We start from the raw sequence: 13,568 nt of genomic DNA on the forward strand, positions 1-13,568 counted from the left end.
TATTTGTCTATTCCCAGAGCGGCCTTTTCCGGCTTCCGGGACTTGTCTGCTCCTGGTGTCCCCTCCCGGTTCTGGTGGATTTGTCTGTTCCCAGAGTGTCCCCTCCTGATTCCGATGAACTTGTCTGCTCCATGCCCGGCCTGGAGGGCAGGACAGAGAGAACAGAGAGACTAGAGTGGGACAGAGCGGGGATAGAGCGGGATAAACCGGCGCAGAGCAGCACAAAACAGGCACAGAGCGGGACAGAGCGGCACAAAACGGGGATAGAGCGGCACAAAGCGGGCACAAAACGGGGATAAAGCGGCACAAAACGGGGATAGAGCGGTCCCCCTTCAGGACAGCGCTCCCCTGGCGGAACCCCCCCAATGTAAACACCGAGGGGAAGTGGCGGGACCGGAAGTGGCCTCAGAACGGGACCGGAAGTGGCCTCAGGCCGGAACCGGAAGCCGCCTCAGGCCGGGCGGGTGTCATGGCGCCGCCCTAGGCCGGACCCGCGCTCAGAGCCGGGACAGCCCCGGGTCCCCTCAAGGGATTTCAGGGTTAAAATTCAGAGATTTCCCTCCTGAGCGAGGTAAATCTCACCTGGGGCAACACGGGGGTGTGACAGGATTGATCTTTCCCTCTTCGGAGGCCACAAAACCCCTTTAATAACCTCAACTTCTTATTCCTCTTTTTATCCATCCAGCTCTTCTTTTTCTCCTTTCGCTTCGTTTTTGAGATTTCGGAGCTCCCCGGGATGACTCAGGCGGAGTTACGGCTCTGCTCCCTCCTGCTCCAGGAGCATTTCGGGGAAATTGTGGAGAAAGTTGGGAATTCTCTGCTCAGGACGGGCCCGAGGCCGCTGCGGCTCCTGGTGGGGGACACGGGGCTGCTCCCGGAACAGGTACGGGGGAAAAATGGGAGAAAAACAGGGAAATTTTAATTAAATAAAGCAGGAATGGGAGGTCTGTGTGTCTCAAAAGCTGATGTGGGAAGAAAGGAGGGATAGAAATGCAAAGGGAAAAGAAAAGAGTCCAGAAACAGGGGAAAGCATGGAGAAAAACGAGGGATTTTTTTGTTAAATAAATAAGGAATTTTTAATTCAATAAGCCAGGAGTGAAAGGAAAACCTGGAGAAGGAAAAGGAATTTTTAATTAAATAAACCAGAGAAAAAGCCTGGGAGGAAAAACTGGAAGAATTTTTAATTAAATAAACCAGGAATGGGGAGAAAACATGGAGAAGGACGAGGGATTTTTAATTAAATAAAGGAGGAATTTTTAATTAAAAAAGCCAGGAGTGAGAGGAAAACCTGGAGAAAGACAAGGGATTTTTAATTAAATAAACAAGGGATTTTTAATTAAATAAGTCAGGAGTGAGAGGAAAACATGGAGAAAAAAATGAATTTTTAATTAAATAAACCAGAGGATGATCCTGGCAGGAAAACCTGGCAAAGGTCGAGGAAATTTTTTAATAAATCACAGAGAAAGATTTTAATGGAGCCGATAACTCACATCCCCTGAAAAAAACCAAGGAAATTCACATTCTCTTTTAAAAAAACTCAAATCTAAGCAAAGAAACAACACCCAGAAAGACTCAAAACGGGAATACAACCACTAAAAAATGAAATTATTACCGCTAAAAAAAATGAAATTATTACCACTAAAAAATGAATTATTACTGCTAAAAAAATGAAATTATCACTAAAAAATGAAATTATTACCACTAAAAAAATGAAATTACCACTAAAAACTGAAATTATTATCACTAAAAAATGAAATTATCACCGCGAAAATATGAAATTATTACCACTAAAAAATTGAATTATCACTGCTAAAAAATTGAAATTATTACTGTTAAAAAATGAAATTATTACCACTAAAAAAAATGAAATCATTATTGCTATAAACTGAAATTATTATCACGAAAAAATGAAATTATTACCACTAGATAAATGAAATTATTATTGCTAAGAAATGAAATTATTACCACTAAAAAATGAAATGATTACCGCTAAAAAAATGAAATTATTATCACGAAAAAATCAAATTATTACCACTAAAAAAATGAAATTACCACTAAAAACTGAAATTATTATCACTAAAAAATGAAATTATTACCGCTAAAAAATGAAATTATCACCACTAAAAAAATGAAATTATTACTGCTAAAAAATTGAATTATTACCACTAAAAAAATGAAATTATTATAATGAAAAAATGAAATTATTATCACTAAAAAAATGAAATTATTGCCGCTAAAAAACTGAAATTACCACCACTAAAAAAATGAAATTATTATAATGAAAAAATGAAATTATTACCACTAGAAAATTGAAATTATCACCACTAAAAATGAAATTATTATAATGAAAAAATGAAATTATCACTGCTAAAAAAATAAAATTACCACTAAAAAATGAAATTTTTACTGCTAAAAAAATGAAAATTAACTCTCTCCCACAGGTAAAAAAAGCTCTGTGTGTCCTGATCCAGCACAACCTGGTGCATTACGAGCTCCAGCCGCGCGGATTTGTGGAATACGAGGCCCAGAGCAGGCGGATCCTGCGGCTGCTGCGTTACCCCCGGTACATCTACACGGCCAAAAGCCTCTACGGGGACCCCGGGGAGCTGCTGGTGGAGGAAATTCTGCTCCACGGGCACCTCCCCATGAGCTCGGCCGTCTCCAGGGTGGCTGAGAGGCTCAGGGACACCATGGAAGGTGGGAAAAAAGGGTTTTCCTCAAAAAAAAATGGGAAAGAAAGGGTTTAATTAAAAAAAAATTAAAAAAAAAAATGGGAAGGAAAGGGGTTAATTTGAAATAAAAATGGGAAGGAAGGGGGTTAGTTTGAAATAAAAATGGGAAGGAGGGGGGTGTATTTGAAATAAAAATGGGAAGGAAGGGGGTTAATTAAAAAAAAAAGGGAAGGAAGGGGTTTAGTTAAAAAAAATGGGAAGGAAGGGGTTTAATTAAAAAAAAATGGGAAGGAAGGGGTTTAATTAAAAAAAAATGGGAAGGAAGGGGTTTAATTAAAAAAAAATGGGAAGGAAGGGGGTTAATTTGAAATAAAAATGGGAAGGAAGGGAGTTAATTTGAAATAAAAATGGGGTTTTTGAGAGTGGGGTTTGGTTGGGGAGGTGTTTGGGGTGTTGTTGTGGGGTATTGAGGTGTCAGGGAGGTGGAGGGTTTGGTTTTGGGTGGGAAATTTCTTGTAAAAATCTCAGGGTTTGGTGTTGGATGGGATAAAGAGGGATTATGGAGGGTGGGAAACTTCTTGTAAAAATCTCAGGATTTTTATAAAAATCTCAAGATTTTTATAAAATTCTCGGACAGGCTAATGGGGACTGTGGAGGGTGAGAAATTAAAAATCTCAGGATTTTTATAAAAATCTCAGGATTTGGTATTGGACAGGCTAATGGGGGATTGTGAAAGGTGGGAAATTAAAAATCTCAGGATTTGGTGTTTCCCACCCAGACGGAAAAACCACGGATTACACAAAAGGATTTGTAAATGTGGTTATGACACGACCACATTCTCTAAAACCTCAGGAACATCCCAGATTTCTCCACTCTGTCTCTCCTCCCACCCAGATGGGAAAACCATGGATTATATGAAAGGATTTTTTAAATGTGGCCCTATTTTTAAATGTGGGGTGCTCACAGTGATGATGACATGACCACATTCTCTGAAACCTCAGGGACATCCCAGATTTTTCCCCACTATCTCTCTCCTCCCACCTGGATGGGAAAACCATGGATTAAACAGAAAAATTTTTAAATGTGATCCCAAAAAAGAGTCTGTGGGGTTCTCACAGTAATGACACAACCACCACATTCTCTGAAACCTCAGGGACATCCCAAATCCATCCCCACCGTGTCTTTCTTCCCACCCAGATGGGAAAACCCTGGATTACACAGAAAATTTTTTAAATGTGGTCCCAAAAAAGGGTCTGTGGGGTTCTCATGGTTATGGCAGTGAAGAAAACATGACCCCCACATTCTCTGAAAGTTCAGGAACATCCCAGATTTTTCCACTGTCTCTCTCCTCCCACCTGGATGGGAAAAACATGGATTATATGGAAGGGTTTGTAAATGTGGTCCCAAAAAAGGGTCTGTGGGGTTCTCACAGTAATGACAGTGAAGAAAACATGACCCCCACATTCTCTGAAAGTTCAGGAACATCCCAAATCCATCCCCACAGTGTCTTTCTTCCCACCTGGATGGGAAAACCATGGATTATATGAAAGGATTTTTTAAATGTAGCCCCAAAAGGGTCTGTGGGGTGCTCACAGTAATGACATGACCACGTTCTCTGAAACCTCAGGAACATCCCAAATCCATCCCCACTGTGTCTCTCCTCCCACCCAGACGGAAAAACCCCGGATTACACGGAAATCTCCAACACCTTCACCCGCCTGGCCGACACCCACTTCATCCAGAGGTGCCCCACAGCCCCAGAGACCCCCCAGAACCCCAAGGGGGGCCCTGCAGCCCCTGCCCTGGCCCTGCAGGAGAAGGAAATGTTCGTCGTGCCTCGCCTCAACCTCCTCGGTGAGATCCCCTGGGGCTGGGGATTTGGTAAAATTCAAATGTTGAGGCCACTCCGATGGGTTTTTTTGGGAAAAAACAGGATTTTGGGTTGTTGTTTTAAGGGAAAACCAGGATTTTGGGTTGTTGTTTTAACAGTGATGGGTTTTTTTTGGGAAAAAACAGGATTTTGGGTGGTTGTTTTAAGGGAAAAACAGGATTTGTTGGGTTGTTTTAACAGTGATGGGTTTTTTTTGGGAAAAAACCAGGATTTTGGGTTGTTGTTTTAACAGGAAAAGGGAAGAGGAGACACTCGTGCAATGAGGAGGAGGAGGAGGAGCACAAGGCAAAAAGGATGAAGCAGGAGGGAGGAAAATCTGAGGTAATGGGGCTGTTGGTTTGTCTTTGGTGAGATAAATAATTCCAATATCTGTCCAATATTGATAAATCAATATATTCTCCAGTACCATCAATATTTGTTAAATAAGTTACATATTTGTTAAATAACTCATTGTTAAATATTGTCTTTAATGTATGTAAAATAACTTTTAATATCAGATAAATAATTTCAATATCTGTCCAATATTGATATATCAATATATCTCCAGTACCATGATAATGATAATAATAATAATAATAATAATAATAATAATAATAATAATAATAATAATAATAATAATAATGGCCCAGTTTGGGAATATGGATCCTACTTTTCCCCACATCCCCATTCCCAGACCAAAGGACCAAAGGCAAATTTTTTTTTTTTTTTCAGAAGGGACTCTGCAGAGCTGAGATATTCTAGAAAAATGTGGATTTATTATAAAGGTGGTGGGTAAAAAGGGTGGGCTGGAGGGAAACCCAAAAAATAGGGAGAGAGAGGAGAAGAGAAGAAAGAGAGTGATCACTTTGTTAAAATCCATTTTATCTCCTTTTGTGTTGAATATTCTAATTTACAGTGACCAACCATTCCATCTCTTTTTGTGTTGAATATTCCAATTCACACACCTTGTCCCAATCCATTCCATCCCTTTCTGTGTTGAATATTCTAATTTACACTGACCAACCATTTAGTCTCTTTTTGTGTTAAATATTCCAATTTACACACCTTGTCCCAATCCATTCTATCTCCTTTTTATGTTGAATATTCGAATTTACACACCTTGTTATAATCCATTCCATCTCTTTTTCTGTTGAATATTCTAATTTACAGTGACCAACCATTTAATCTCCTTTTGTGTTGAATATTCCAATTTACACACCTTGTTCCAATCCATTCCATCTCTTTTCATGTTAAATATTCTAATTCACACACCTTGTCCCAATCCATTCTATCTCCTTTTGTGTTGAATATTCCAATTTACACACCTCGTTATAATCCATTCTCTTTTTGTGTTAAATATTCTAATTTACACACCTTGTACCAATTCATTCTTTTTCTTTTTGTATTGAATATTCCAATTTACAATGACCAACCATTTAATCTCCTTTTGTGTTAAATATTCTAATTCACACACCTTGTCCCAATCCATTCCATCTCTTTTTGTGTTGAATATTCCAATTTACAGTGACCAACCATTTTATCTCTTTTTGTGTTGAATATTCCAATTTACACACCTTGTCCCAATCCATTTTATCTCTTTTTATATTGAATATTCCAATTTACAGTGACCAAGCTACAAAACCTCCAAACTTTGCACACAACCCATAAGAACTGCTACATCACCATGTCATTTTATATTCTAAACTCTAAAAACTATTTTTCTTATCTGTTTTTTTTTCCCTGATACCTTTGGCAGAATGGAAAAAACAACATTCCTGAGTCTTTTTATTTTCCTGTTTTTCAATCTCTCTAATTAATCCCCATTTTCCTGCCTGTGATCACATCTCAAATCTGAATTTAATTCCTATTTTCCTGCCTGTGATCACATCTCAAATCTGAATTTAATTCCCATTTTCCTCCCTGCCACAATCACGTCTCAAATCTAATTTTAAATTTAATTTAAATTTAATATAATTAATTTAAATTTAATATAATTAATATAATAAATTTAATTTAATTAATAATTAAATTTGAAATAATTAATATAATTAAATATAAATTTAATATAATAATTAAAAATTATATGAATAAATTATTAAAATTATTTAATATTTAATATTAATTATTAAAACAATTTAATCTAAATTTAATTCCTATTTTCACCTTTCCCACCTCCAACATTCCTCCCCATAAAACCCCACCCACAAATCCTCCCTGCCCCATTTTCCCCATCATTCCAAACCTCCTTTTTTCTTAATTTCCTGCCCTTTTTTCACTATTTTTCTCCCTCCCCAGGCTCCCCCAGACGACGGGATTTACTGGCAGGTCAACTTTGAGCGTTTCCACCAACATTTCCGTGACCAGGCTCTGGTCAGCGCCGTGGCCAGTCGCATGGACCAGGTTTGGGGGGTTTCACCTCGATTCCCACTCTGGAAATGAGATTTTCACCTCAATTCCCACTCTGGAAATGAGCTTTTTTCCTCTTGGATGGATGAGCTTTCCCACCTCAATTCCCACTCTGGAAATGAGCTTTTTTCTGTTGGGTGGATGAGCTTTCCCACCTCAATTCCCACTCTGAAAATGAGATTTTTTCTGTTGCTTTCCCACTCTGGAAATGAGCTTTTTTTCTCTTGGATGGATGAGCTTTCCCACTCTGGAAATGAGCTTTTTTCTGTTGCTTTCCCACTCTGGAAATGAGCTTTTTTTCCTCTTGGATAGATGAGCTTTCCCACCTCAATTCCCACTCTGGAAATGAGCTTTTTTCCCCTCTCTAATTCCTGTTTTTCCCTCTCTAATGCCTATTTTTTAATTCCTCTTTTCCCTCTCTAATCCCTATTTTCCGTCTCTAATCCCTATTTTCCCTCTCTAACTCCTATTTTTAAATTCCTATTTTCCCTCTCTAACTCCTATTTTTTAATTCCTATTTTCCCTCTTTAATTCCTATTTTTTAATTCCTATTTTTTCCTCTCTAACTCCTATTTTTTAATTCCTATTTTCCCTCTCTAATCCCTATTTTCCCTCTCTAATTCCTATTTTTCCCTAATTCCTATTTTCCCTCTCTAATCCCTATTTTCCCTCTCTAATCCCTATTTCTTTTTCCCTCTCCAATCCCTATTTTTCCCTCTCTAATTCCTATTTTTCCCTAATTCCTATTTCCCCTCTCTAATCCCTATTTATTTTTTCCTCTCTAATCCCTATTTTTCCTCTCTAATCCCTATTTTTCCCTCTCTAATTCCTATTTTTTAATTCCTATTTTCCCTCTCTAACTCCTATTTTCCCTCTCTAATCCCCATTTTTCCCTCTCTAACTCCTATTTTTTAATTCCTATTTTTTCCTTTCTAATCCCTATTTTTTAATCCCCATTTTCCCTCTCTTACTCCTATTTTTTAATCCCTATTTTCCCTCTCCAATCCCTATTTTTCCCTCTCTAACCCCTATTTTTACTCCCCATTTCCCAGCCCAGCAGCGAGGTTGTGCGGACGATGCTGCGCATGAGCGAAGTGACCACGGCCTCGGGCGCCTCCCACACTCAGCCTCTTTCCTCCAACGAGGTCAGTCCTTGAAAACCCCAAAAACCCCTAAAAAAGCCACAAAACCCCTTTAAATTCCATATTTTTATTTATTATTTTTTTGTAGATATTCAGGTCTCTCCCCTCGGGGTACAACATCGGGAGGCAGGTGCTGGATCAGTACCTGGCGCTCTTGGCCGACGATCCCGTGAGTCTGGAAAGGATTTTTTTAACTTCTCTTAATTCCAGAATTCTCTGATTTATTTTTTTTTTTTTAATCTCTGTCTGAGGGTGTAAAATATGTTTTACCAAAAAAAAAAAAAATGTTTTATTGAGAGTTAAGGAAGGTTTTTTTAACAGATAGCAAAAGGTTTTTTAAGTTGTCGGAGAGATGTCAAAATTATCGGACAGATATTGAAATTATTTATTTGTGTTAAAGTTGTTTTACAGACTTTAAAGTTATTTATTTGGTATTAAAGTTATTTATTTGGTATTAAAGTTGTTTTACAGATATTGAAGTTATTTATCTGGCATTAAAGTTATTTTACAGATATTAAAGTTATTTTACAGACATTAAAATTATTTTACAGACATTAAAGTTATTTATTTTGGTATTAAAGTTTATTATAAATTATTTATCTGGTATTAAAGTTATTTTACAGCCATTAAAGTTATTTATCTGGTATTAAAGTTGTTTTACAGACTTTAAAGTTATTTTACAGCCATTAAAATTATTTTACAGCCATTAAAGTTATTTAACAATAATATTGATATATCAGATATTGATATATTAATATTGGACAGATATTGAAATTATTTCTCTGGTATTAAAGTTATTTTACAGATATTAAAATTATTTTACAGCCATTAAAGTTATTTAACAATAATATTGATATATCAGATATTGATATATCAATATTGGACAGATATTGAAATTATTTATTTGGTATTAAAGTTATTTTACAGATATTAAAATTATTTTACAGCCATTAAAGTTATTTAACAATAATATTGATATATCAGATATTGATATATCAATATTGGACAAATATTGAAATTATTTATGTGGTGTTAAAATTATTTTAAAGACAGATGCTGAAATTCTTTAATACAATACTTGAATTATTTAACAAATATATCACTTATTTAACAAATATTGATAATACTGGAGAGAAATCATAGATATTAAAAAATACCAAAATTATTTAAAAAAAAATACTGAAATTATTTCAAAGTCATTGAAACTCCCTAAAATTCAGACACTATTTATATAATGATATGTAATGTTATAATATAATATAATGTAATATAATGTAATATAATGTAATATAATGTAATATAATATAATATAATATAATATAATGTAATATAATATAATGTAATATAATATAATGTAATATAATATAATGTAATATAATGTAATATAATGTAATATAATGTAATATAATATAATGTAATATAATACAATGTAATATAATATAATGTAATATAATACAATATAATATAATATAATGTAATAATAATATAATATAATATAATATAATATAATATAATATAATACAATATAATATAATGTAATAATAATATAATATAATATAATATAATATAATATAATATAATACAATACAATATAATACAATATAATATAATATATTTTCAGAAAATATTTAAAACAAATTAAACACATTTAAAAATCCCCTGGAAATTTTAACAAAACCTTCCCCACATTATTTTTTTAGCCTGTTAAAACCCCCAAATCTTTTTATTCCTTAAATTTCTAAAGAAATAAATCTGTATTTTTTTCTTTTTTCAGAACTTTTTTTCCTTGTTTTCTCTCCCTCCAGCTGGAATTCGTGGCTAAATCAGGAGACAGTGGAGGAGGCACTTACACAGTCAGTATCCTTTGAGAAAAAATTAATTATTCCCAATCCAAAAACCACCAAAAAAATCCAAAATAATCCTTAAATCACCTTTCCAGACCTTCACAAAGCCTTGGTCTCCCTCGCCACAGCAACACTGGAATCCATCGTGGAGGAAAGGTGGGAAAAAAACAATCTGGAATTCTCTAAAAAACCCTTTTTTTTCACTAAAAATCCCCCAAAAATCCCATATTTTTCTTTTCCCAGGTTTGGCTCTCGCTGCGCGCGGATTTTCCGCCTCCTGCTGAGGAAAAAACACCTGGAGCAGAAACAGGTGGAGGATTTTGCCATGATCCCGGCCAAGGAGGCCAAGGACATGCTCTACAGGATGCTCTCGGAAAACCTGGTGTCCTTACAGGTGGGGAGAGAGATTTTTGGGATTCTGGAAAGAAATTTGGGATCCCAGAGATTCCCCAGGTGAAATCAGGGAAAATTTGGTGGTTTTGGGAGAAAATTTGGTGTTTCTGGGAGAAAATTTGGTGTTTCTGGGAGAAAATTCGGTGTTTTTGGGATCCCAGAGATTCCCCAGGTGGAATCCGGGAAAATTTGGTGGTTTTGGGAGAAAATTTGGTGTTTTGGGAGAAAATTTGGTGGTTTTGGGTCCCAGAGATTCCCCAGGTGAAATCTGGGAAAATTTGGTGTTTTTGGGATCCCAGAAATTCCCTTTTTGGGATCCCAGAGATTCCCCAGGTGAAATCCAGGAAAATTTGGTGGTTTTGGGATCCCAGAAAAAATGCAGAGCAGTGAATAATTTTTCAAAACAAACTCCGCAATTCTTCTTTCTCTGCTCACTTCCAGCACCAGATTTAAAAATCACAGAACACACAAATAATTGAGGATACAAACATAAACACACAATCCAAAGATGAAGAAAAAAAAATGCAAAGAAATTAATAATTTTTCAAAACAAACTCTGTGGTTCTTCTTTCTCTGCTCCATTCCAGCACCAGATTTAAAAATCACGGAACACACAGAACAGAAAATTGAGGATACAAACATCATAAACACACAATCCAAAGATGAAGAAAAAAAAAATGCAGAGAAATGAATAATTTTTCAAAACAAACTCTGTGGTTCTTCTTTTTCTGCTCCATTCCAGCACCAGATTTAAAAATCACAGAACACACAAATAATTGAGGATACAACAATCACAATCACCTCTAGAACAGGAACAGAACCCAGAAACACCTCTGGGGATGGGAATACACAAAATTTTCCCTCTGTTTTTCCCCAGGAGATCCCCAAAACCCCAGACCACGCCCCGTCCCGCACCTTTTACCTGTACACGGTCAATGTCATGGGCTCAGCTCGGATGCTGCTCCACAGGTGCTACAAGGTGAGTCCCAAAAACTTCCTGAGCCCCCAAAAAATCACACCCAGATCCTGATTTATCCATGTTAAAATTCTCAGGGAAATGTTGCAGGGAAATGTCATTTCCAGGTGTCACAGATTCCTCTTTTTGATGTGATGGGAGCAGAATTGTCCTCCTTGTGTGTCCAACTGTTGTGTTTATTTGAATTTTAGGGTCTCTTGGTGCTCCCCAGGTTGGGGATTCACCTGGTTTTTGTCTTTTCAGGGCTCCATCCCACTCCAGGGTCCATTTTTTGTCCCCCCAGAGCCCCAATTCCACTCCAGGCTCTGGTTTTTATCTCTCCATCCCACTCCAGGCTCTGGTTTTTGTCCCTCCAGAGCTCCATCCCACTCCAGGATCCATTTTTTGTCCCCCCAGAGCCCCAATTCCACTCCAGGGTCTGGTTTTTGTCTCTCCATCCCACTCCAGGATCCATTTTTTGTCCCCCCAGAGCTTCATCCCACTCCAGAGTCCAATTTTTGTCTCTCCAGAGCTCCAATTCCACTCCTGGGTCTGGTTTTTGTCCCCCCAGGGCTCCATCCCACTCCAGGCTCTGGTTTTTATCTCTCCATCCCACTCCAGGCTCTGGTTTTTGTCTCTCCATCCCACTCCAGGATCCATTTTTTGTCCCCCCAGAGCTTCATCCCACTCCAGAGTCCAATTTTTGTCTCTCCAGAGCTCCAATTCCACTCCAGGGTCTGGTTTTTGTCCCCCCAGGGCTCCATCCCTCTCCAGGATCTGGTTTTTGTCTCCATCCCACTCCAGGCTCTGGTTTTTGTCTCCATCCCACTCCAGGCTCTGGTTTTTGTCTCCATCCCACTCCAGGGTGTGGTTTTTATCTCTCCATCCCACTCCAGGGTCTGGTTTTTGTCTCTCCATCCCACTCCAGGCTCTGGTTTTTATCTCTCCATCCCACTCCAGGCTCCACCCACCACACCCTCCCCTCCCTTGTGACTCCACAGAGCTGCCCATGACCTTTTTCAGGCCTCCCCAACCCGCCTGTGCCAGGTAAACTCACCTGTTTTTTCCTCTCCTCCCCTCCAGAGCGTGGCCAACCTGATGGAGCGACGGCAGCACGAGATGCAGGAGAACAAGTGAGAGTTTTGGGCTGAGGTTTTGTGGGTCCTCAAAGAGCTTCTCCCTGGAATTTTGTCATTCCCAAGTGTCCCCTGTCCCCCCCCAGGAGGCTCCTGGACAAATCCCAGCGTGTGGAAGCCATCCTGGCCTCCATGCAGGCCACGGGGGCCGAGCAGGCCCAGCTGCACGAGGTGGAGGAGATGATCACCGGGCCCGAGAGGCAGCAGCTCGAGACGCTCAAACGCAACGTCAACAAGTGAGGGGATGGACGGGAAATGGGGAGGGAGGTGGGAAATGGGGGTGGAGATGGAAAATGGGGATGGAGATGGGAAATGGGGATGGAAAACGGGGATGGAGATGGAAAACGGGGATGGAAAAGGGGGATGGAGATGGAAAATGGGGATGGAAAATGGGGATGGAGATGGAAAATGGGGATGGAGATGGAAAACAGGGGATGGGAAATGGGGATGGAGGTGGAAACAGGGATGGGGATGGCAAAAAAGGGATGGAGATGGAAAATGGGGATGGAGATAGAAAACAGGGATGGAAACAGGGATGGAGATGGAAAAACAGGGATGGAGATGGAAATGGGGATGGAAAACAGGGATGGAGATGGAAAATGGAGATGGAAAATGGGGGTGGAGATGGAAAATGGAGATGGAAACAGGGCTGGAAATGGGTGTTGAGGACCCTTTGGGGGTCTATTCCCATCCCTCTCTCCCCCAGGATCGACGCCAGCGAGAACCAGGTGGACGAGACCATCTTTGTGCTGGAGTCGTTCATCGAGAGCACCATGAGGAGACCCTGAGGGGACAGGGACAGGGGACAGGGGACAGGGATGGGGACAGGGATAAAGGACAGGGGATTGTGGATGGGGACGTGGAAGGGGACAGTGACACAAGGACAAGGAATTATGGATGGGGACATGGATAAGAGACAGGGACACAAGGACAAGGACAGGGATTGTGGATGGGGACGTGGATAAGGGACAAGGACAGGGATCATGGATGGGGACGTGGATAAGGGATAGGGACACAAGGACAAGGACACAGACAAGGACAAGGATTATGGATTGGGACATGGATAAAGGACAGAGGCCAAAGGACAAGGACAGGGGATTGTGGATGGGGACATGGAAAGGGACAGGGACAAGGACACAAGGACAAGGAC

The 13,568-nt window shown here is 39.0% G+C and overlaps 1 protein-coding gene across 2 annotated transcripts; it reads left to right on the forward strand.

The window, feature by feature from the left end:
• Positions 1 to 455: 455 nt before the first annotated feature.
• POLR3C (RNA polymerase III subunit C) lies at positions 456 to 13,219 on the forward strand. 2 transcript variants are annotated; one of them, XM_083878888.1, is made up of 15 exons: positions 456 to 571; positions 686 to 883; positions 2,442 to 2,697; positions 4,344 to 4,526; positions 4,796 to 4,884; positions 6,838 to 6,942; positions 8,001 to 8,093; positions 8,179 to 8,259; positions 9,896 to 9,947; positions 10,030 to 10,090; positions 10,178 to 10,328; positions 11,205 to 11,306; positions 12,366 to 12,415; positions 12,505 to 12,654; positions 13,125 to 13,219. In XM_083878888.1, the coding sequence occupies exons 2-15, from the start codon at positions 737 to 739 to the stop codon at positions 13,204 to 13,206; spliced, it is 1,602 nt and encodes a 533-aa protein (XP_083735014.1). In that variant the 5' UTR covers positions 456 to 571; positions 686 to 736; the 3' UTR covers positions 13,207 to 13,219. The 2 variants fall into 2 exon arrangements, with proteins under 2 accessions (XP_083735014.1, XP_083735015.1); XM_083878889.1 differs by lacking the exon at positions 6,838 to 6,942.
• The last annotated feature ends 349 nt before the right edge of the window (positions 13,220 to 13,568 follow it).

Source organism: Zosterops lateralis (assembly GCF_965231275.1).
Source record: "Zosterops lateralis genome assembly, chromosome: 27".
Taxonomy (NCBI): domain Eukaryota; kingdom Metazoa; phylum Chordata; class Aves; order Passeriformes; family Zosteropidae; genus Zosterops; species Zosterops lateralis.

Coding starts and splice junctions, on each gene's coding strand:
- POLR3C (XM_083878888.1), top strand. CDS start 737: ATGACTCAGGCGGAGTTACGGCTCTGCTCCCTCCTGCTCCAGGAGCAT. Junction 8,094..8,178: donor AGCCTCTTTCCTCCAACGAG/GTCAGTCCTTGA, acceptor ATTTTTTTGTAG/ATATTCAGGTCTCTCCCCTC. Junction 10,091..10,177: donor GAATCCATCGTGGAGGAAAG/GTGGGAAAAAAA, acceptor TTCTTTTCCCAG/GTTTGGCTCTCGCTGCGCGC.